The sequence below is a fragment of the Polyodon spathula genome, chromosome 1, assembly GCF_017654505.1.
Source record: "Polyodon spathula isolate WHYD16114869_AA chromosome 1, ASM1765450v1, whole genome shotgun sequence".
Classification (NCBI taxonomy): domain Eukaryota; kingdom Metazoa; phylum Chordata; class Actinopteri; order Acipenseriformes; family Polyodontidae; genus Polyodon; species Polyodon spathula.
This window is the reverse complement of record NC_054534.1, coordinates 7,110,960-7,136,432: the sequence shown is the minus strand read 5'-3', so window position 1 is coordinate 7,136,432 and position 25,473 is coordinate 7,110,960. Positions and strand designations below refer to the sequence as shown.

General features: G+C 37.7%; 1 protein-coding gene across 1 annotated transcript in view; it reads left to right on the top strand.

The window, feature by feature from the left end:
- Positions 1-2,529: 2,529 nt before the first annotated feature.
- Positions 2,530-25,473, top strand: part of ell2 (elongation factor for RNA polymerase II 2) — a 39,752-nt gene continuing 16,808 nt past the window's right edge. The window contains exons 1-5 of the mRNA XM_041245549.1: positions 2,530-2,694; positions 12,115-12,162; positions 16,407-16,528; positions 16,814-16,977; positions 18,059-18,318. Coding sequence (XP_041101483.1) covers positions 2,563-2,694; positions 12,115-12,162; positions 16,407-16,528; positions 16,814-16,977; positions 18,059-18,318 — 726 coding nt within the window. The 5' untranslated portion in view covers positions 2,530-2,562. The remainder of the gene's footprint in view (positions 2,695-12,114; positions 12,163-16,406; positions 16,529-16,813; positions 16,978-18,058; positions 18,319-25,473) is intronic.

Here is a 25,473-nt window from a genome sequence, read left to right as displayed (position 1 = left end):
AGGAAATATTACCTTTACCTTCTATTAAGCACAAAATATTTACAGCCAACAACCCACCAGACACTTCACCAGACCGCCATTTTATCTGGCTAAATCCCCATGCTATTTCATGCTTCATTAAAACACAGAAACTTTCAAAATGTGTCAGACCATTATTCGTTTGCTGCATCAAAACCACTTAAGAATAATATAATTGTCCGTATTTATTGAAATTAAAAAGTCAATAATTAAGTCAAATGTGTATAAATGTGCAGAGGTAGCACTGCAGCTGTCCTTGAAGCTCTGCTGTAGTGTTCTCTGAAAAAGAGCAGTTCAGATGCTAAAGGTGTTTTCTCTTTACTTAGAGTTACCTCCAAATATATCTTGCACCCCTAATAATCCTTAAGCTTTTAAACTGTGTACAACAAAAGCAGTACTGTTTCAGAAAAAAAAAAAACAGGGCATTTCAGAAGCAGCGCAAGTGAGAACAAACACCATACAAGACTGAGCATATTTAATCCCCTGATTTTTTTAAGCAATGGAATTCTAGATACTTTCTGTCTTCCAATCTAGATTAAGTACACAATTACAGTCCTGAATTTTAGCTGCCTTTCTGGCAAAGATAATAAAAGCACAGTACCTTAGTGATTATAATTTTCACATCTCTCATTACTTTACAGTAGTGTAATATTACACAACTTTTTTTTTCCAGTGTTCTGTCCTACAATAGCTTAAACAATAAATCCACAATCAACTGAATCCTTGTGTATTTTTAATTGCACAGTTAAACATTACTAATGGACTGAAGACCAGATAACTTTGCCAGAGTTTAGCAGTAATGGTACTTATTAACAGGCCTTGTCTCAGATGAAAAGATAGAGGGGTTCAAGACGAACACAAAGCAAACACAAAACTCAAGATCAGAGATGTCCCTTCAAATCCCATTTTACAACAGAATGTACAGCTGGAGCTTTCTTATGTTGATAAGAAAGAAAAAGCTTGTGTTTATATTGTAACATAATTAAGATATATTACTAATAATTTAAAGAATACAAAAAAAACTGTCATTACAAAGAGAAAGTACTGTTATAATTTTACACAAGTAGTTAACTGTATGCTTAAACTTTTAGCTGCCAAAAGAACACTTATTCTTGGCCTAGCTAAACATGGCAACTTTACATTATTCTCTTAAATAATTTGTATTTACATTGACATAACATTGACTTTATATGCCTATTTAAAGTGTAACAGTACACATTCAATAATTTTGAAAATAGGAAAATATATTATGTTATGAAGTAAGTCAATATAATAACTACAATATATAAACAATAAATAATTTATTTAAACAATACATACAGTTTTCTGTATGGCCCTGTATACAGTGTAGGGAATGAACAATTCCACGTTTTCATATGAACATTATTTGTAAGTTGCCTGTATAAAATTGGGAGCCTAATAAAACCGACAGGAAAAGTTGAAATGTGCTTTGCAAGGGGAGTGTATATCCTGAGTAGAGAGGTTTCAATGAGGGACGACGGCTTTGAAAGCAGCACACACCCGCAAGCATGTATTGTAATTTCATCTGCAAACATATCTGAAAGTATTCAAAAATATTTCAAATAAGAAACAACGCATTGTGTTGATTTTGAAATGTCTCTTTTTGTTGTTTAAACGTGTTTGTAATATGTAAGCTATAAACCACGACGGGGCATGAGGTTCCCATGATATATACCACGCCTGGAGTGGTGAGAAGGCCAGAGGCATCAGCTGAGGGCCTTTAACTACCCCAGAAATGGTATATATCATCAGAACCGCACGGCCCGAAGTGGTTTATACCGCTTATAACACGGCTACCTGTCATTTGTGTAAACATATATATATATATATATATATATATATATATATAATATATATATATATATATAATTAACACACACACACAACACACCATATATCATATATATATATATAATATACAGTGTATAGTATAGCACCAAAAGTTGTGTGTGTAACGATAATAAATACACAGTAAGCCATGGGAAAAAAAAAAAAAAAAAAAAAAAAAAAAAAAAAAAAATTACTGTGCAAATGTATTGTGGCAGTATTAGTCTCAGCAACAAACGTAGCCAGCAAAAGCACACCCAACCGTGCGCAGCTTCGGGCACTGCTTGGACTAGTTAATCTAGAACTGCATCAGATTATTAGGCATACTTACAGCACCCATACTGACCTGACGTAATCTCCTTCACAAGGTACTGCCGATGTCAAATACTCTGACGTGAAAAAGTACAACCGTTGCCATGACGTTAAGACGCAACACAGCTGATGGGAGATTCTAAAAGCCCCTCCTCCGCTATATGCATGAGGAAAGATCAGAAGATCAACCAATGGTCTGGGAACTGAGACGCCAAAGAAAGAGCCGTGTCAAAGACTTCAGAAACCAATCAGAAAGTCCTGCAAGTGCCATCCACGCTCACACTCTGTGAAAACGATAGGAGGCCAAGACCCGCCTTCTCCGCTGGGTTAGGTTGTGCCCAGTATTTGAGTGTACGTCAGAGGGATGGCTGAGGGGAGCTGAAGATGGCGGCGCTGTGTGAGGATGGGAGGTACGGGCTGTCCTGTGGGAGACTGAACCCCGGCAAACTCTCAGTGTTACATGTCAAATTAACAGAGACAGCATTCAGGGCACTGGAAAATTACCAGAGCTGCAAGGTACACGCTTAAAATAATTACAGGAGACGGAATGAGTGTTTTGATAAGGTTCATGGTGTATGCGTGGACTTAACTATGATAAAGTCATTAACAAAGGGTAAAAGTTAGCAAATTTAAACATTATGAATCATCAGTCGGGTAGTAAGCACAGGTCCTATGTATGAATCATCTGTGTTTTGTGTGGCGTTGACTGTGTAAGTCTAGCTAAGACAGCACAGGTTATAAACAAGAATGTAAGTAGTGATCAAAATAATATTAATAATAAATACATTTAAAAAAATGCAAACCGAGAATCAAAACAGAACGAAAAATAATATATGGCAATTGAAAGTCGACCATGGTGATGACACAACTGGGTCGAACAATATGGAATGTGAATGTAATAAATTAGAAGCCAAATATTAAAGGTGAAAAGTAATTTACATCAATAAAAACAAACGACAACAGTCAAACCTAAGACGTGATAGATTTATTTTATCGAAAATTGTAAATTACAGATATGTCAGTTTTAAAAACTATTCGGTTTGCTGCCAGCTGCTCTTATTCTTAGGCTGAGTTGCCCCAGTAAACGGAGCCGAACTCCAGCAGTGTGAACCATTTTGCTGAGATCTGTGTTTTTTAATCTAATAACATCTACTATTTCAATGTGATGCACTTTTTTGCCAAACGTAAATATATTTAGCTGTGCTTGTTTTATGTGTTGCCACATGGCCGTATCTCCGGAACTTTCCCACTGGAATATTTCAAATGTTGTTTATTAATAACTCCTGGGGTGTACAAAGTCGTTCTCATGATGAATAAACATCTTTTAAAAAGAAAAACCCAATAGTGTCACTTTCGTGGTAAAATTCTAAATGGCAGCGGTTTTATCTTTCTGAGTACATGTATATAGATGGGATTTTTTTTTTTGATTCACCGCCGGCAGTGGGGGTTGGGTGGTGATGTGGTACTTTTAGTGTTTCTCCCCTAAAGCAACATTACGGCAGATCTATTGTTTTAGTTGAAAGTGTTTTTAATCCAATATTTATATTTTTATGTTAAAATTAACATAGTTCGATTTTGGAAATACGTTTAATTGCACCCAACGTAAAGATATCAGCGACCAGATCGCTGTATTATTTCAATAGTAGTTGTATATTGCTGCCTCTAACCTTTTCTTTTTAAAACCCCGATTAAGCTTTTAAATTGTTGATTGCACGAGTTGGAAAAGGAGTACGTGTTGTGGCCCAGAAGTAGGGATTACATTCTTTCTGTTGCAGGGCCGATACGAGTTGGCAAAATCGATTGGGTTAACAAGAGAGAATACTTAGTTAACTTTTTCATTTGACCCGTGGTCCTTTTGGAGGTTATTCCTTTATTCTCCTTACCAGCAGTATTTAAACTGGCCATGTGCAACAATAAATGGGTTTAATTCAAAATTATTTTTTTGGTGCTCAGCAGAGATCTGCTTACTGGGCATTGCCTTTCTTAAAGCTATAGTATGCTTTTTCTAGTGACCTGTACAGTGGGTTTTTTTTACTTATTTTGCTATTGAATCATGAAATGATCTTTCATCAATGACAACTGTACATTACCCTTCCATCTGAGTTCCTAATCATTGAAAGACAATGAGTAGTCTCTTTATTTTATGCAATTGTTCTGACATTTCTCCTTTTTTAAAAATAAATACTTGTAGGATTTGAAACTGCACTCTTGTTGGGTTGACTTGCATTGACTAGAAGTGTTATAGTGCTAAGCAGTTTTAAAAATGAATTTGAATTTAATGGATAATGTGCATGTAACACGTTCACAAATAATGTAGTTTGTTACCATTGGATATATTGGATGTTCCAATCAGCAATGTAGTGTCTACTATTGCTTAAAACTGTTCTTTCCGTTATTACTTCCTGCCACTGCATCTGCAACGTGCACTTTGGGTTCTGGAGTTTTACAAGGCCAGGCTAAGACATTACTTGGCAGATTGGCTTTCATGGAAAACAAGGAAAATCGGTAGGGGGCACTAGAACTAAGTCCAGGAGATGATAATGGCCACTGTCAGAGGTGTAAAATGAAAGCTTCATTATTGTAAATCACACTTCCAATGTGAATTCCCATGCAGGTAAAACATGCACAATATAAAATACACAATCAAAATAAATGCATACAGTAAATTCTCAAACCTAAAACCGTTTTCCATTGCTTCAGACTGCTGAGGCAGCTACTGTGTGCACAATTTGAGGCCAAGCAGGCACTGTTGGCTACATGTGTTTTTCCTGATAACATGAAGGGGGGGGGGGGGTTGGTTTTATGTGACCAGAAGTTATGCCTTTTTATTTTATCTACATTTTTGTCCTGTCATTGCAAATATAATAGCAAACTGGAGATGGTAGAAAAGCATGTGGTGCAGAAAATGAAATGGCACCAACACTCTCCTCTCTGGAATAATAGAGCACTCTTGTTGGGTAATCAACCCCTTGTTTTCAAACCATGCTCTAAAAAAGGCATTAACACACTTTGGGATGATTGTAAGGCTATGCGCAGTAATTTGCAGGTGCAACCCCCCCCCCATACACTATATAATGCAGCTGTAAATCGTGTTTAGCAGCTGTAAAGTCTGATTTTACTGATCGCTAAAAATGCGGCATATGTAAATAATGGTGTTCACCAGGCGTTCTGCACCCGCTGTCAAATTTGCAATTTGCTGTCATTAGTTATATTGAAATCCATTTAAATGAAAAAAAAGAGCATGGAATTAGGGGGGATCTCAATACTAAGTGGGTACAAACATTATAATATGATGTAAGGATTTTGCCTTGCACTTAGGCAATTGCTGACCCTCCAAAAACTTGACACTTCTTACAAGGTGCAAACCATTGTAGAAGCGAGTATCTAAGAGCTGTATAAAAGCACACACCTGCAGAGACCTGTCATTGGATTCAGGATGGCTGCTGTGGTACACTTCCTGATGCGGTGACACTTGGCTCATGTTGAGGAGAGACAGAAACCCGTCCGTAGAGGGGCAAGACAAGAAGACCCCGCATATTCAATCCCAGGGTCACTTTGTTTGGGATGCCATTGTTTATTTACACGTAATTGTGCCTGCTTGCGATCTATACAGTAAGCTTGCATTGCACCAGCACTAACTGTAGAGGACAAAGCTTTATTTAAGTCACCATTCCATGCAGGTTCAGTCGCATTTTACTACTACTAAAAATATTAATAATAATAATATGAACTTATGCTTGTCAAGTGACCTTAAACCTCCATGACTGTCTGGATATTTTAACAAGAAAATCACAAACAGCAGAGGGGTTTCAAGACATTTCTTTAAATACAGCTTATGCTGTACAACACTTTGCTGTTGAGATGGGGAATGAAGAAATTAAAGGTTTGGCTCTGGATAACATGAGCTGGAGGGGCGGACGGTGCTGTTTTTGAAATTTAAAAAGATTTGTGTTATCGTATATTTTGTATGTTTCAAACATATTTTACTATAGCACTTCTCTTACACTGCCTTATACACTAAGTATTCAGTACATATATAGTGAAGCACTAGAGGTACGAGACCACTGCTTTGGTTACTACATACAGCTCGATTTGCACGTAGTGTATAACGATGTGGTAGCAGATTTTATAAGCAACTTTTGTTTATGTAATATGCATTATACATATCAAAAGTTCAAACTTTCCATGCGAGTGAGATGTAATTTGTGATTTATAGTATTCACACATTGTCAAACAGTTTCTGTTAATGAAAAAAAAAAATCAAGCACTCCATGAACACATCTGACAAAGCTTCGAAGGTTTAAAACAATCTTCGAATCCCAGGCTAGCGAATGAACCTTTGGACACAGCCCTACAGGATTTTACCTCGCTTTTCAAGTTACCAGGATCATCTTTTTAATTCTATCAAACTGTGCTCTGCTTTGCGTGCTTATGGGGTTCCCTGGGGGTTGGAAGTCTATAATAAGTGACTTCTCGGGGGCTGGTCTCTGTGGTCTACTCACATCTGCTGAAAACTTCATATAAGCAGCTAGCTGTTATCAAAATGTGAGAGAAAGATCTAACCTCAGAGGATGGGACAATTGATTGGAATGCGATCTTGCATAACATTGAATACATCAAAGAAACCCTAATCATCAGAGAATTCAGTTCACATTGTGCCACAGTTTTAACCTTTTTAAAAACTTTTTCCCAAAACCAACTTGCACAGACTATTTATTGCCTTTCAGTACCAGACATAATGCTAGCTTTAATTTCCAGTACCTCGGAGACCTGGAATCAAATTCATTTGCTGAATGTTCTGAGAGAAATGAATAATTCTAGTGGGTTTTGGATTGTAAATCTGCCTGAAAGAATGTTGTTGCTGCATGCCATTCGAGGGATCATTTCCGGTCAAACATCACTTTTCATAATTAAGTTTGATTGCTGTTTTAAAGTCAACTTCAGCATGCAAGAAATTAAAACATGTTCCCGTTTTTGCTACTGTGATAGTGTTTGTAATTACAACTTTACTTGACTGCCACTGTCTGAATCCAATGAATGTAACTTACCAATTGCCAAATTCTCTTGAAAGTATTAAAGATGTTGTGATTAGTATAAAGGAACTGTAGAAGAGTATGTTAAGGTTTCATACATAAGGTACATATGTGTAAGGTACTGCAGGCTTGACTCCCCAATTGTGCTGTACATGTATGGGTCAATTAATTGGCAAGAAGCACACCAGATCAGAATTTAGTAAAGGTTATACTTCTCCAATGGGTCATCAGAGTTTTCCCTGACAAAGAGACAGTGAGTCAATTTAAACTGGCACACTCCCACTGGGTATCTTTGCCCTTGCATTAATTTTTTTTTTATTTATTTTTTTTGTAGCAGAATGTATTGATTAGTCTTAGTATCCAGTCAGGAGGGTGCCCATGGGACTATATCTGTAGCTAATTTAACTCTTGTCAAGCGTCCAGTCATCTCAAACTGTAGCTACCAACTGTGCATGGCCTTTTAAGGGGAACTAAGCAATGTATCATTAGAACCTTACTGAGCCAAAGACTGCAGGCTAGCTTGAGTAACAACCAGCTTTACATTACAGGGGCAGGATTTTCATGTTAAGTACATTCTTAAAACAAAGCTGTAATAGTACTAATGCTTGTTAAAACATGTTGTTTCCAGCTGCATGGTGAGAGTTAACAGGTACCCATGTGGCAATAAAGAAATGCAATTGCTCTGTTGCCAATAGTACTGTCCCTAATAGGTGTATGAAGAACATACTGTATATTGTTACTGGCTGATATTTTGGAAGAAATTTATTTATTTATTTTTTTTAGGCTAGCCTTAGCAACGTAAGAAATGTAAGCCTAACTCCTTGAATCTGTATCAGGAATCCCAAGTGAATGGGAAGTTTCAAAACAGATGTGTCATAAAGCACTTAATTGGGCTGTTGGATGTTCTGATCAAAATCACGTGTTCTGGTGTTTTGTCAGTGTAAGCACTTCCCCTCTTGTGCGGACTTGAGTGCATCTCCACTTGCCAGTAAAAACACTGTTTAGTCTCATCTGTGTACCAGCACACTCTACCCTCGTGCCAGTAAAATGCTTTAGCACGTGGATTGGTTGGAAGTGATATCGCTCAGCTTTTACAGTATGTCCGACCCCTTTCTGGCACCAAAAAGCTGGTCTGTGATTTCAGGACGACCTGCTTTTTCTCATTTGGTTGTGCAACAAAAGCAGACTGAGCTGATTCCTGTAAAAATGTAGTGATGGCACGGAGACCTGGCCGACTGTTCAACATAACAATCGGACAGACGAAAGAAAGTGGTGTTGTATAATGTGTTGGGCTCAAATAGTTTTTGGATAAATCGGTCATTTGCATAAGAATGTCCGGTCCCATATGTGCATACTTTATTAACCAGCTATTAGTAGTACCTCACCTGAAACTGTGGCCTGTGTGATCAGCTGTTAGAGATGCAGCAGTTAGATTTTTTTTTTTTTTTTTTTTAATCTAGTTTCTACCAGACTATTTCTTGAGGCGAGGCATGCAGAAGCATGCTCAGCAGGACACATTGTCTCAACTTGACAGTAAGAAGCAGAAAGGTGTTTGCTCACACAGCATGGGGTTATGCTCCTAGATCAATGTACAGTAGCTGGTGAGTTTTAGGGGTGTTGTCAGAGAATGGTTTGGTATGAAAATGTGTAACCTCTGCCAGTTTCTTTTTCCATGAAGATGTATAGAAATTTGTATATCGGTCCATCAGGACGTTCAGACTTCATAAGCCTCATGGAATTAAACATCCAACAAACATTTACAGTAAAAGAAATGGCAATAAATAAACTCTGTAGCTCACACACGTTGGAATTTGTTTTCTGTTTAATTCTGAATAACCTTAGTTTGTCTCTAACCCAACTTTTGTATTGGATTAATCCAAAAGTTTTTTTTTTGTTTTTAAAAGTAATGCTCTTATGGAGGGGACCGAACAGTATAAGCAAAGCAGGTGCCTTGATGTTCATGTTTATTTTCTTGGAAAAACAGCTGCAGGCATTATCAAGTCTGTAAAATGGTGACATTTAAAAGCAATGACTATCAGATATTAGAAAGCTGTACTGTACAGTGTTTGGTTAAAAAAAAAAGACATTTGTAGTTAAGAAATTGGCTGATAATCTTTACAACTGAATGGTTTACTGAAGCTTGGGTTCCAATTGGTTCTTGCACAGTTGCTTTAAAATAAATTCAGCAGTATTCCTTCTCACTTGAAGTGTGCAGTTTGAATTCTGTTTGACTGATTTGGTCTGTTTTAATGCTGCTTGTAAAGCCACACGTTCTGTGTACGATACCGTGCCAGTTATAACAAAAGAGCGAAATGCTGGCACTCTGGCACATCTTAAGCAATGTTTGCAAGCTGGTACAGCTGGTTATGATGTATGAAAAATACATGCAAAGGTCAGAGAGGGGGAGGATCAGTGACCAGGCTCCAGGATTAGATGGGTTCTGCAAGAACAGTGATGTTTTGAACACGGTCTTGGTTTTCAGCATGGTAACAGGCCCCACTGTTGAACATCACCTGGGTTTCTACAACGTGTGTTTCAGATTGCAAAATGTTTGAGCATTGACAGGTTCTCATGAACAGAGAAGTTGCTGCTGACATGCATTCTATTCATAAGCCTGTGCAGAAAGTGATGCTATGATAGAAACATAAAATAATTCTGCCTGAATGAGTTGGATGCCCCCCCCCCCCCTTTTTTCTATAGGACTGTTCAGTAGCATAAACTGTGGGCTGTGTAATTGACTGTGGAATGCAGTACTGTAAGTTAAATATTGTTTAATTGCTAAATGTAAATTTACCCCAATATCCAGTAGCCAAGTTATGAGACAGGAAAATGCACATGCTTGTACTGCAATATTGTTGTACAGTTTCCTCAGAGAAAAGTGGTGATATTTATAGCCACCTTGGACCTTATTCACTCTTGTGATTTTAACCCTTTTGCGGTACATTTATTCAGCCCTTGTCAGGCGCTGAATAGATTTGATTTTATTAATTAATGGCACTAGTAAGCTTGTAAATTGCTTAGAATTTGAATGTGTAACCATTTGTATTTCCTCTAACATTTCAATGCCTGTTCAGGGCTTGAATTTCAGCTCGGGATCTCAGGAATTGTGCATTTTCCAAGTTGCTCCCGCATATTTAAGTTTCAGTGCTGGAAAATTCAGCAGAGATACTTTGACACCAAGCTACTGTATTTTCCACCCAATTTAGAATGCCTTAAATGCTACAACAATCTCTTAGGCAGTGGGTGTCTGTGGTGAAACCACTGTGAGCCGCATTCTGAGTAGTTCTGGTTAAAAAATGAATAAATACAAATAGTGCTGCATATTTTAAGCGCCGCAAGACTATTCTCTCATATGTGATTCTCGGCCACTATCTTTAGCGTTATAGAAACTCGGTACACTGCAGTAAATAAACCAGTTTAAAAAAAAAAGATATGAAGTCTCTCCAGGTGTTTGGAAGCAGTGACTTTCACTTTAAATCTTAACTCTGCCCCATTCATTTTGGGGCACCAGCACACCGAAGGTTATGCATATATATTACTCGGGCACCGTAAAATCCACCTGTCTGGTCCATGGCTTGTTTAAAAGTACAGACTCTGGGTTTTCCAAAGACATATTCAGTGTGTGTATGTGGTACTCCTAGCCACAACTACGATCTCATGAAGTTTCTTATCTTGGCTTTTCAGTCACACTCCTTAAACCGCAAATACGAGCGGGGGTTGCAGACCTAATAATGCGACGGCCCAGGGTCTGCACAGAAGTGTGAACGGGGTCTCTTGTGTGCATTTCAACTTGGTATTCTTTCATTAATTTTTTGGTTAACTTATTTTTTTCTATTTTTTGTACTTGCAATACATTTCCCCTGTTAAAATATTGTTTTTTGTTTAGTTAATCATGAACACACTTAGATATTGAATGAGTTTACAGTAATCTGCAGTGCAATATAAAGATGTACATTAATCTACTGGTTAGTAACCTGGGTGTGGGTTTCTGAAGCCTTATCTACAGCAGACCAAAAGTTTTAACTTCAGCCCTAATAGCAACTTTTTATTAACCCTGCAGAGCATGGTGGAGGAACATTATTTATTGCACAGGTGGCCAACGTTGGCCCTTCCACTCCTAGTCTTTGTTCCAACCCTGTTCAGCCGGACCCTGGAGTTTAATTACAGTATATCATGTTGCCTGTTAAACCTGGAGTAGACCCCCAACATATCGTATCTCTTTAGCTGGATATACTGTACTGTATATCTGGTGAGCGGCTTATCCAGTTGTAATAAATCTTGATTTAGACATTCTTTAGTTATTGATCCTATGATGATTGTATTTACTGATTCCTTTTCATTTGTAGTGTCATATGAGTTTACAGTTATTGGGTTGTATCAGTCATCCAGTTGATTTAAGATGAAAATCGTATTCCATTATTTGCTGTGGTGTTACAGTAAGGAGAAACCCATCTGTGTCGCACTTACTTTTTATGTTCTGGATGGTGGGTCTGCTTATTTATCACACTTGAGAGCTGAGTTGGAGGGATATGTGTGTTTCTGATTAAAACTTTGTTTCTGAGCGGTTGACTTTCTACAATCCAGGGGTAAGTGGAAAAATAGTCTTAACTCCTTACCCTTTGTGTCTCAAAATAACAAACCTTGCTTCCTTGTGTATAGTGTGTTTATTTTACCTTCTCTCAGGTTGTACATAGCATATAAGTTAACCTTTGACAACAAATTGGCAAAATATTCCACTTTGGAATTTAAATATTGGTGAAATTAGAATTGTTGCTTTTTAGATACAGTAGAAATGTACAGTGCCACATTGTTTTACCTCTGATCCCTATTAAAAAATAATTTTAAAAAAGTGGCATGCATGTTGTATAAACGAATGACTATTTTGTTTCTTTTCTTTTTATAGAACGTACCATCCCCTCAACCATCTATTCAATTCAGAGGACTCCAGGGGGTAAGTTTTCACTGTGATTGGTGCATGTACTATATGACATGCTGGTAAATGTAATACGTTATCATGCATGCAGTAACCACAGAGTAATCAGACTTTGTTTTACTGTCTCTCCTGAAGCACTGCAGACTAATATTTATTACATTAGTTGGCACTTTGCTGATACTGGGGAAACAATAAATCTTCTCTTGGGCTGTGTAAGATGTCTGTTTGTTTAGTTCCCTTATGCAAATAAAATGATGTTAACCAACTTGGATTTAGAATTGCAATCATATTGAGGCTTTCTACTCAATTTACGAATGTGTTTGTTCAGAAAAGCATTGTGGAAATATTTGCAGCCTGGAATTCATTTTTCTGACTATTTTGGAAGAGGATTTCTTTTCTGCAGTTTCCTTTCCTTCACAGTTTGACGTGTGAGGAAAATATTATATACTGTGTATCTGACCACCTAGTGTTTTTTTTTTTTTTCTAGCTTGAAGTGATCACCATGTGTTTGTGTGTTTAAACAAACTTGTCACTTGGCAGAGAAGGCTTTTACAAAAGCAAGATTTGATATCTACAATGCCAAGAAACTTCCCAAATATCTTTCATTTAATGTAATAATTCAGATACATTTTCACTTTTCTAAACAGCAGGAGTATGAGTAAAATTAAATTGTGAACGCTGCCAAATGACCTCCTAGAGAATTAGGAGTATTCTTCCAAACGGTAGAATTTGTTAATATATTACTTATAAACCATGCTGCCAGGAAGGCAGACAGCACCACGGTTGAAGATTTGTGGTGGTGTTATTACTGGTCTATGCCATTATACATTTAATACTTCTGGTGATCATGAACTTGATTTTATTACCCTAAATACATTTAACAATTTGCTCAATCAGTTGTACCAGGCCCATTTGAGTAGATAGTATTAGGACACCTATCCTGAGTCAGATTCTAGTTCTTGTACACTAGGTTTGGACTGTATACATTTTATCTGGCTGCATTTAGAAGGCTGGGGGATTCTGTTTAATGACAGATGAAGGCAGGTTTTCAGGATACTTCAGAACAGCCTCACACGAATGCTTGAGCTTCCAACAGCAGAGTCTCTAGTTTACACCCACAATAGTACAGGCAGTTAAATGTCTAAGCTTTTTTTATAGTATCTTATCCTGAGCAAAAAAAAAAAGTGTAGTTCCGAATGGCTAAGACTGCTTGAACTCTGTCTTCATTATTTATTTTTCAGTTACATAAATACATTATAAGATGGTTGGTATTGGGCATATGAGTCATGATGTTTATAAAGACTTAAAAGTTTAAAATGAATTCCACATCTTGCTAGATGTTATGCAACCTTTTTTTTGGTTTTGTTTTAATAGTTCCAATGAGCTGTGCTGTTGAAAGATACATCTTGAGAGAAATGCTAAACTTGCCCCCAGATCTAAAGTACTAATACAATTTAATTTCATTTTAAAATCACACGATTCCAGTATGATTGCCAAACTATGAACTTTGTGTGGCGTTTGCTGATCCAGTGCAATACAGCGGAGAAACAGGAGAATTAATTCTTCTCAGGCCCCGTCCTTGCTACATTTCACAACCCAATCACTCATTTTAAACCGCTTGGATCTATTTCAGTCTTCTGCCCCCACAAACACAGCTGATGGCGGCAAATGAAAAAAACAAGAATTGATAGCAATGACGATTTCTCCTTTACAACTAACAAAGTTACTTCACTTTATCAAAAAGTATGTCCTACCCAAAATCCTCGCCTTCCACCTACCCGATACGAATATTTCCATAATGGTAAAGCACTTCACCTTTCACCCCCTAACTGGCTAGTAAAGTCTCACTATTAACAATCTGTACCAGTCTTACTCATCGGTCATACGTCTATTCAGCACATTCTCTTAGGGAGGCTCCAGTCCATCCTAACTCCTCTAACTTCATAGTCTGAGTCGTTACACTTTGGAACATCAGCATAATCATACAGTTATATCAGTGGTAATACTTTGATTCCAAGTGCTTTATATTGAAAATGTGGGGTTCTTTCATGGGACCCACACTCGGACTCTCCTGTGGTTCAATGGTCCATTCCAGTACGATCAAAGAAACAACCATATTTCTGATAAGCAATTGGAAAAGAGGTACACCTTTTTTTTTTTAATAGTGCATTTAACAAGCATTCTTGATTTTAGTAGTGGCAGGGCTATACTGCAAAACAAAAGTCTCTGCAAGAGGCAGCTTGTCTCTGTGGTTCAATTAGCAATTCAGATGCAGGGACAGAGTTACAGGAGGAGGTAAAAGCTGTTTAGGCTTGTGACGTGCTTCTCCATACTGACAACTTTTTTTTTTTTATACTATTTTTGACTTGGTTTCCAGTTTTGGCCTGTGATTTTAAATACTTCTCTGGATAGTTAGGGACATACTATTGAGATGGAGCTCAATATTTGTTTTCTGTTTTCACTGTTTTTGTTTGCTCTTTCTGTTCTAAATAAGTGTTTCAATACAAACATACAGCAATGCTTTTTTGCTTTTATCGAACTAGAGCTGGTAGTGTAAGTGGTTGGCCAACCTGATTTTGCCACTTTACCAGAGAGTGCTAACCAAGATTTTGAAATCAATTTGCTTGCCTCTTTTTTATTAGTGTTATCACTGCCCTCCTCCTTGTAGTCTTTTTTTTTTTTTTTTTTTTTTTGTTTTTTTTGTAATGCTTCAGTTTGAGAATTTAAAAAATGGTCCAATTGGAGATCTAGACCATTAGGGTGAACCCACAATGCAGCTCAAAGTGACTCTGGACTAGGAAGCGGCACACGCTTTTACTTGTATAACATTCTTTTGAAAGCATAAAATACAAGAAAAGAACCCAAAGTAAATGTGGATTCATGACAGTATTGCTTGTGCTAATATTCAGTAGTTTCTCGTGTGTGTGAGTGAATATGAAGTACAACCAGTAGGCTGTCGGTGGCATTGCCTGTTCATGGAGCTCATGTCTCCAGCTAATGTCCTTGTAGATTCTGTATCTGATGCCAAGCTTGGTAATTTCAAAAGGCGTTTTATCACTAGAGTGGAGGTACAGTCTTTGAAAGCAGTGCAGATAGATATTTATGTACAGTACACCTTCTCGCTGTTGTAATGTCTGAACCAATACCCCTTTTGAGAATGTTCCAAAGTAATGAAAAGCTGGCTTACTTGCTTAACAAAAAGGTTATCCTGCTGTACTGTGCCTAATGTGCACATTATCTAAGTGTGCTGAGTTTGCAGCTTATTGTAGAGCTACTGTTATTGATAGCGCTTATGTAATCTGTTGTAGTCTTTTTTTAAGAAGGATTTACATATGAACACTTAGGCCTATTTAGAATTTAGCCTTTTTTCTATTTTATGGGTTTTAAAACTGTTTTGCATGTGTGAATACTAGTTAAGACTATTTCAGTTTCAATCTGAAACATTATGCTTTGTCAGAACACCTGCATCCCTCTACGCAATATTCATACCTTCTACCAAATCAGAGTTCCTTTTTTTGCCTGAATGTAGTGTAATACTTCCTCCTTAATCGGATCCTCTCGGATTCAAAAACTTGATAAACTCTTCTTCTAAAATTAAGACACTTCTATTGTGGCTTCAAAATGTTTACGGTTCCCCAAATTGGAGCCTTCTCACAGTTTTGTTTACTGTAAAGTCTGTTTTTCTAGGTATTTTAGGGGGTCCTAAAAAGGGAGAGCGATTTATACACCGATGTGATCTGTAGACTTTTTCCTGAAATTGTCTCAAAAGGTGGGGAGGGGGGAGAGACTTATCCACTTGTTTTTATGGTAATATCTCTTTCCATATTGCTTTTTATGAAACGAGCACAAGGAACTTGTTACTGATAACTTTTTTAAATAAATGTTTCTTCCAAAAATGTACTATGCTAATTTTAATTTCAGTTTTTTGCTTTTTGAGTACATCAAATTATTATTCTCCAAATATGTGTGTGTATTTTTTTTACTTCAGTCCTGGCCATAGGACATGGCCACAGTTTGGGTATTGTGGCCACAGGCATTCTGTACAACATGATCCAGCTTTGAGTGTGATGTAACTTCTCTTGATCCTGTTTTCTAAATAAGAACCCAATGCTGGTCTTGCATGTAAACCTACAGGTTTGATTGTGGTTAGGGGATGGGATTGAATGAAGGGTTTGCATGAAGTCCTGGTCTGTTCAGATTCAATTATTTACAAAACTGGGATGGAGATGATGGCTTAGTAAACTAGGTCTTTCTTTCTGCAGCGTATTAAAATCCCAAGAACAGATGCTCCCAATGAACTGCGAAACTTTGATTTTTACTTGTCCAACGTTGGCAAAGATAACCCTCAGGGAAGCTTTGACTGCATTCAGCAATATGTTTCCAGGTAAGCAATTTAATTTATTAACTAGAGAACTTTCAGGGTATTTACTTTATTTTTAAAGTTCGGGAGCCCCTCCAGCTCCCTAAGCAAGCATAGGCATCTGTCAGATTTGAGGTGGGGAGGAAAGCAAATCAATCTGATTAGTGCAACTAAATTTCAGAAAGTCTCCAACACTGTTTTGAATAATCTGTGTTGGAGAAGACCTGGACATTTGTAAGTTCTTTTGCTAGTGCAGTACCCTTGTCCTCTACTATATTGCCATAACATTTTATTTTATGTTTATTTAAGTTCCGGAGCCCCCCAACTCGACACCCTGGGAGTTATACAAGATAAAATCACAATCTGTGCGACCAACGATTCATATCAAATCACCCGGGAGAGAATGACACAGGCAGAAGAAGAAACCCGTACCCGAAGTACCAAAGTCATTAAACCAGGAGGACCATTTGTAGGTAAGAACAGGCCTGCTCTTGTAGGGTTGATTACATTTTTTTGAGAACACCTTTGATGCTGTGTCAATGCCCAACATCAATATCGTGGGTGTAGAAAAATACGGCATCAAATAAAGATGCATTTGCAAAGATTTCATTCTTCCGAAAACTTGCCTTGATCAAAACAGCACCCCACATGTCTTGGACTCCAAGCAGTTTGAGTGGCTGAGTCTCTTGGGTTTTTTAATAGACTGGAGGGCTTCATCATAGCTTTACTTTCTGAATTATCACTATTGATTTAACTGTCAAGTCATTTATTAGTGTGTTCAGGCTTCTAACACTGCATAATGATAATATTCTGAATTTGTTTTGTTCTTTTTGATTGGTATGTTGCTACATTTTAGCAATGTAGTCAAGAGCACCACAGCGGGTAGATACGTTTGCAATTGGAAAGTTTCTTTATGTACACTATACAGACTGTACGTGGCAAGGCTGAGTGTGCAGTATGAGGCGCTGAGCAATCGGCTTTGACTGCTGATAATTTTTACAAATGATCTCTGTCATTCAGATGTAAAACCAGTTAAAATACTGAAAAGATTTGCCACAATATTTGTCCAAGTAGTAATTGTTGATCAAGGACCTCTTTAGAACTACAGAAGAGCTATATATTTTGTGTTTAAGCACATTTCTGGAGTTCCCTAGAAGTGAGCATAGTTCTTGCTGAACTTTATGAAATCTAGATAAAAAAAGGAAAGTATTTTAATTTCCATTGTTCTGCAGTCAGTCATATGTGAAAAGTAGTAGTTGACAAGGCTTTTAACGACATACATCTAACCCTATTTGCTCTTCATACTTTTCAGTGGTAGGCTACAGTATGCCCTTCATTTTAGGCTCCAAAGGTACTAGTGGATAACAATTTGGCAGTTCCAGTATTAGTTGAGTCTAAATGTGGGTGTCTTTGTAAGGTATTAATTCTTAATTCTTTGTTTAATCGAAGTATGGGGGTCTCCTAACAAAGATTAACTCTTGTCACTTCCATTTCCTTGAACGTAATACCAAACTGAAGGTTGAAACTAGTTTGTAACCCTGACTGACTTCTCAGGTAAAAGGGTTCAGATACGGAAACCAGCCCCAGGAGCACCAGACCCTGCGCCCGAAAGGAAACGGTCAACCCCCATCAACCCCGCCAACACGATACGAAAGTGCAACATGAACAGCGCCATGGCCCAGAGACCGTACAGGGACAGAGTGATCCACTTCCTGGCTCTGAAGCCGTATAAGAAACCTGAAGTACTGGCACGCCTGCAGCGAGATGGTGTCGGTCAGAAAGACAAGAACTCTCTGGGATCCATCCTGCAGCAGGTGAGTGAACACTATAATATATATTACACACACACATGCCCCTGGTGTTTACACTATACTTATAATATATTAGTGTGACAAAGCGGGGTATGTTTTCCACATGCAGGACCATATTCACTTGTCTTTGTAAAAGAACAGCACTCCCAAGCAAGGATAGGTTTTAAACAGGGCGATGCCTGTATTTATTTTCACACAAACAAAATAAATAAAACAAAACCTAACTCCAGTTTGGAGTGCTAACTAAACTAGCCACAATCCCTCACTACCAGACTGGATGGTTACGCTGCTTACCAGTCACAAACACTTCTACACAAGTGTGACCTTAACAACATACCTTTTTTTCCTGTTAAATACCATTACACACAGCTGTAACAATTACTATATTCACACAATTATTGTTTTGAGATTCAGCTTTTGTTAGGGAGCTCCCCTAACTCCCTTGTTTAGAAAGATACAGGGTATTAATGCTTGTGACAGGGTAGCTGTCTGCTGTGTGGGTGCGTGCATTCGCTGCTGAGTGACAGGCAGGAGATCGAGACGGAGGTTGAAGTTGATAGGCCCCGCAGGCGAACCAGATTTATTTACATAAACACACTGAACAGCTCACGTGACACTACCAGCAGTTAATCCGCATGGAGCACATACAACACGGCGTACAAAAACTTTGATAGAAACTTCAATTTCTCTACTAATCGTCTTTATTCATTAATAAAATAACAAAGCTGAAGAGGTCATTGTGGATAATCGTTTAGGGTGGATAAGTGACGGATTATTTATTTATTTTTTTTTTTGTACGTGTTGTACAAGACCATTGTGCACAACACAAATGAAATCGGATTAACACAGAATTCAAACCAGTGGGTCATAGTTTCCTCAGGGGTATTTGTTACTCAGAAATCTTTGGTTTGGGTGTGGAGAGATTCAGGGGTGATTCTGAACAGGTTTTGTAACTCCTTTTATTTTATTTTCAGAAGGGTTGTTCTGTGGTTATTTATGAATTGGTGCCCCTGGTTACCCAGTGATGGAACACAATATTACTACTGCAAACAGTCCTGCTATTGATTTAGAACTTGACCAAAAATACATCTCTAAATAATTTGAACTTCTGTGGGAAATGTAATGTGTGTGATTTTTGGAAACGTTTGTAATGATATTTAAGTAAATGGAGGACCAAACCTTGTTTGGAACTAAAGATAAATAAAACCAATGGGATTTTAAGGATATACTTTGAAAGAAAAAGCCTCGAAAGTGACCAGTGTTTTCCATACTGTATAACTGTAAACAGCGGGGGCTTGTGGTGTTCACTGAGGAGGTTTAATAGCAGTGATTCCAGCCTGTGCATACTGAATATAAAGTAGAAAGCAATTGTAAACACTGCAGTTTTGGCATGATCAGTTATTGATGTTCCTGAAAACATGATCTCTACAAGAGGTACCAACTTGTGAAATTTTACTTTTTCAGACAAAATAGAAAAATATATAGCCTCCTCGGTTCCAAGACCAGAATTATTGAGAGAAAACAAAGTTTTATTTTTAAACATGTCTATTGCTTCTTCTTAAACCCCAAAATACATCAATAATATAAATCTGATGGAGGGGGCGTAAAATGTCAAGTGTCCTGTACACTGGACATTTGGAAGCAACCCCATAAAACCTGATGTCTGTTGGGGTCATGTTGATAGACTGTACCAAAGAAACACTGAAGAACAACAAAAAAACGTTTGACATTGCATGGCCTTTATATATAAAATTTTCTGTGACAAGTATCACAGTGGACATGCACATTCAAATGCACATATGTATTCTTGCATATTTCACTGGACATTAAATATACAAATCTAAAACTAATACAATAAAATCAGATAGTTTCAGATCCACTGTTTTATTGTACTTATTTTGCAGTAAATGGGATTTGGGGGGATCAGGCATAGTGGCAATACATTTACATTTTTCTGATTGTAAACTCTTGCAGACAAAACTCATTGCTTCCACTGAAAATTCACAATACACCAACAAGCATAGGAACAGCTGAAATGTCATCCCTGTATTACAACAAATACCAACATTTGAAAGCAATATGTTCCAATACGTAAAAATAAATAATATATTATAAAAATCACACACACATACTGTTTTGTTTCTTAGCCTATTTATGGAAATTATAGAAACAATTTCTGTTAATCTGTAAGCAAAGGAAGACATTGCATTTTGTGCACTTGATCCTGGATTTTTTGGTGCAGCCTGGTTTTCTGCACCTTTTGGAAATTGGTACTTTCACTCCCCACCACTGGGAGGTGTTCTGTCGAATGTCTCTGTTTGGGAGGGGTTGGCATGGACTGTGGACAGGCTCTGTTGCATCATCAAAGCTGTTCCTCTTCTGGCCCCTGGTGGCAAACACCAGACATTCCCCACACATGCAGTCGAAAGTCCATTAAATCCATTATGTTCTTTTTCACCACACCGAAGTGCTCACAATCCTGAACATAATCGATTCAGGAATTCACAAGCGCCAAGAAAACAAAGTGAAAGAAGGCTCTAATTGGCCACTTCTTGGTTTGAGTGCTGATTCTATAGAAGGAAATCATATGATCACATAGGTCCACTCCCCCCATGTACTGATTATATGCACTGATCACAAGTGGTCTGCTGACCTGGATGTAGGACTTGTCTTTTTTTTTTTTTAATAGTATTTTATTTGGTTCTCAGGCTGTGATCCATGGCCTGTTGACACCATAACAACAAACCTATTGTCCATCCATTTCAGGATTGCTAGTGAGTCCTCACCTCTGACCAATTAGTGGTAGGATCCCCCATCCTGTCTTTTTTTCAGCATCTTGTCAGTGGCAAGTTGCTGTTGTTGGGGCAGTCGGTTTGTCATGATGGTCCCAGTTGCACGTATTCCCTTTTCTCTGAGCCAATCAAGTAAGGGGATGCTAGTAAAATAGCGGTCAAGGTACAGATGTGTTCCTGCAGGAAGGGTTTCAGAGAGCTTTATTACTACAGAACCCCCAATGCCTAGGCTTCTCTGGGGTTGCATTTGGCCATGTTGCTGCCCCCTGATAGATGGAAAAGTCCAGAACTGCCCCTCTAGGTGTAGCCACAATGTAATTCTTCACCCCGACTGGATTTGGTTTGCCTGGAACATACTGGCGAAGACTTGTGGCTCTTGAAAATGGGATCTTTTGCTCATCTATAGCTACATGTGGGGTCCGAGGAAGTGTCAGGCATGTTTCTCGAGTTTTTTTCATGATTGGGGCAACTTTCCACAATCTGTATTAGTTTTCTGTTCCTCGGACGTGACATCCAAATTTTTAACAAAATGCAAATTGTTTCTCAATTTAAAGAGCCTGTCCCTTGGAATCTGGGTGACAGCTGGAATTTTGACAATTGGTTGGTAGCACAACCAAATTCTTGGTACACACAAACATCCCATCACAATGTGGGAGCAAACTAATTGCCTGATTTCAGATGGGGTTGTTTTGAGCTTTGTTGTTGTCGCTCTTTGTAAGCCCCGAATATTTGTTTGCTGACCAACTGCCAGAAATCATCAACATCATAATACTGTGTGAAGGAGTTTATAGAGGTCCACACAACTCTGGCCTCACCAGGAGTGTACGTGCAGAGTATGGTACATCTACTGACTGGAATTGTTTTTGTTTGAACAGGAGTTCACGTGCTGCCTTAGATGGTCCAGGTCCCTCATCAGCCTGAAAAATATTTTGAATGATTACTGAAACATAACAGTAAATACAACTTTACATGACATAACTGTCATTTTAACTCTAATATGAACTCAAAATAATATTTTAACAACTGAATTTCTAAAGTGACTTTCAGGAACTGCATAATTAAAAATATATACCAAAGTTAAAATATTTGAAATAAGTGTATATAAGATAATATCACACACAATCTGAGCATCTATACAGTTATTTAAATTATATTAAATAATACATAATGTGTTAAATATAATGTACTAAATGCTATTTATATACAATTTCAGATCATTTATACACTTAGTAAAGTTAGACATTACTCAAAATCCGGACTAACTTAAATTAATTATACTGGTATATATTTTTCACACAATCTGTCATCTTTTCATAACTGCCTCTTTTGCTGTTGTATCAACTGATTGAATCTGAATCCCTGTCACTTTCTGCCTGATTCTTCATCGTCACTACACTCAGCACCAACGTCACTGTCCTCTAACAGCTGTAGAACCTCGTCTGCACTCATTCCTGAATAAACATTTCACAAAAAACTAAATCAATATGCAACTTAGCAAATAAATTCTGTACTTTACGCATGTCACATATACACCATTCTAACAGGTTTTAAGTCCTTAATTCCAAATGTCCAGATTACTGGACTGCATTTGTTTTGTTGAAAAAAAATATAACTAAATACCAACATCGAGACATTATTTACATTCCTGTAACATCAGCAGGTTCTTACAAAAAGATTAATGTGTGAATGTAAAAAAAATATTGAAGGTAATGTTTTTTAAAAACTTACTCTTTCCATTGTCGGCCAAGGCACGCTTCACTGCTGTAAGGCTTCATTTCAGCCTTCTTTTGACTGACGTAAGTCGAACGTCTTCCGGCAGACAGCGCACCAATAGAAAGCCTCTGTGTCCAGCTATCTGCACTTACAAACCTGGCTGTCGTACTGCTGATCTGTATAATGCAAATCTCAAACGAAAAATGTCCAGTATACTGCATGGTTGGAACGAGGAGGATAGGCAAAGTAAAATTGATTTTTTTTTTTCTCTGTTATAACTGATACTGTACAAAGTTCCTTTAGAAAAACAATGACGAGTGTCCACAGAGTGGCGCTGGTCTGCGTCCTGGTTGTGCGAAGTAGACTGGTCTTTGCTGGGGACTCAGATGGGAGCGTCGCATTGGCCCAGGAGCTCCCGTGGGTTAGGGAGGTAAAACCGGCAGGGACAGTCTCCTCATTGCACTACAATGAACAATGCTGACCAGGCACCCAGTGTGCTCAGAGCAGACACCTGCAGGGCTGGCCTTTGTCGTCCAGGGGGCGGTAGCTTGCTGACATCCGCTCTCGTGTTCCAGGGTGAAAAGGGAAGCTAGCTTGGTCATAGGATTGGAGGACACCTACAGAACCTTCGGGTCTCCTGAGCCATATGGGGAATTGCGCCAGTGAGGAGGAAAGTGATTGGGCATTCGAAATTAGGGGGGACACTTAATTATAACTGGACACTAAATAAAAAAAGAAAAGAAACAATGACAATGTAAATAAGTGCAATAGAAATGATTTAAGTATATTTTCTTACTGCCAAAATTGAGCATTTGTGTTCCATCTATTTTAAAATCAAATCTCTTACCAGTAAAAAGCTTTTTCTTATAAACTGCTAACAATCCAAGATATTACTTGTCTAATGTAATTTCTTAGAGTCACTAGATCATGCTATCATTCTTGAGGTTTTAATAGGTCTTCGTTGCACTTCTGAGCTATATTTACAGTATCATTTGTCTGATTTTCTAATTGCATTATGGTCATCTTGCTTTACCTTGCTTCATAAAGCAGCAGTTTTGTCCATGTTTGGAAGTGCTGTGAGGATCCTGAAATACTGTTCAGCCTCTCTTGTGACTGACAAGCAATGCCACATATCCTTGTGCAGCATTCTGCTAAGTCAGTGCACTCTAACAAGTTACTCTGTTTGGGTTATTTTTAGCAAGGGGCAGCTGATCATTTCTTTTGCTGAAATTAGGATGCAATCCTACTAGATCTTTTTTAGAATTGGATTTGCTCTAGTTTCAACTTCAGCCACTACAGATGCACTTAAATTTTGTTAGCAGGCTTTTCTTTCTTTACTTGTTTGGCATGGGTTTCTGTGCAAGTGCCCAGTTGATTCTACAGTTGTACCGGAGGAAAGTCTGTTACAGTGCTGTTGTCCTGTTTGGCATGCTTATTATTATTGTTTATGGGATTGCCTTTTCTATTTGGGATTATGGGATGAAAGCTTTTTTTTTATACTAATGCAATGCATTTAAAATGAATGTGTCTGTTCTTTATGTAAAACAATGCTGTTACTGTTCCCTGAAATGTTTAACTTGCTAATGGGTAATTTGCATTTTAGTGGTTTGCCAAAATTAGTTCAACCGACAATCACTTTTTAGCCGTTCATTGCCTCAGTGTTTCCCACAAGTTTATTTTGTCTCAACCTCTGTTTCATTCATTTCAGTTAGCGTTCAGACCTACAGTGTACTACAGTTGAACCTGGGTTATACCCAGCTAGATTTGCTTTGATTTATGGAAGTGACTAGAAGCGTCTGTCTCTCTTCTACCCATGGATTGGCACTCAACCCACCCCAGGAAAAAAAAAAGGTTGTGGTGTTTTAGACAACACTTTGCATATTGAATTGCATACTGCAAGTGAAACTACTGCAGTGTCATCCCTTTCTTTTTAAAATCCCAATACGAGTAATATGTAATATAATATACCAACAAGAAGACTGCAGGCAAAGAAATTGGAGGAGGGGCATTTGACTTGAATTGCTGCCCAATGAAGATGCCCTCCGATTTTGCTGCACTCTGCCTAAAAGGACATTGATTTCAGTCACTGTCACTTCTGTTTTTGAACTCCATTGCAGCTTTATTCAGATATTCACTGAAGTAAATTGTAATGTGTCAGTAATAAAACATTGAAGAAAGTGGTATAGTCAATACCTCATGCAAATGTATTTGTTCCAATTTAATTAAATTCCTATTTTTTTAAAGCTTTTAGTTCATCATTGCCATGAATTTATACCCTGGTGTGACTGCACACTTTTTTGATTTAAAATAAATATGTAATAGTGATGGAATGTTGATTCAGTTTTATATTTGGTTCCTTTACTACATTAATTATGCTTTTAATTACAATTTAGTGAAATAAGCTTGTTTAGGGGGGTAAAATATTTAAACAGAAGTACTTTTTTCATCAGAGAAACAGGCCTTGTAATTTTTGGCAGACTTTTCATACATCTATGAAATAATCAGTATGTTAGGATAATATTCAAATGTACATATTTGTTAAACAGCTAGATGACGCAATACACATGATTTTTGGGCCCTTTTGGACTGTCGCACCAAAGGACATTGTCATGCCAAAGGACAAAATATAATGAGAACTATGGTTTTTGACAGT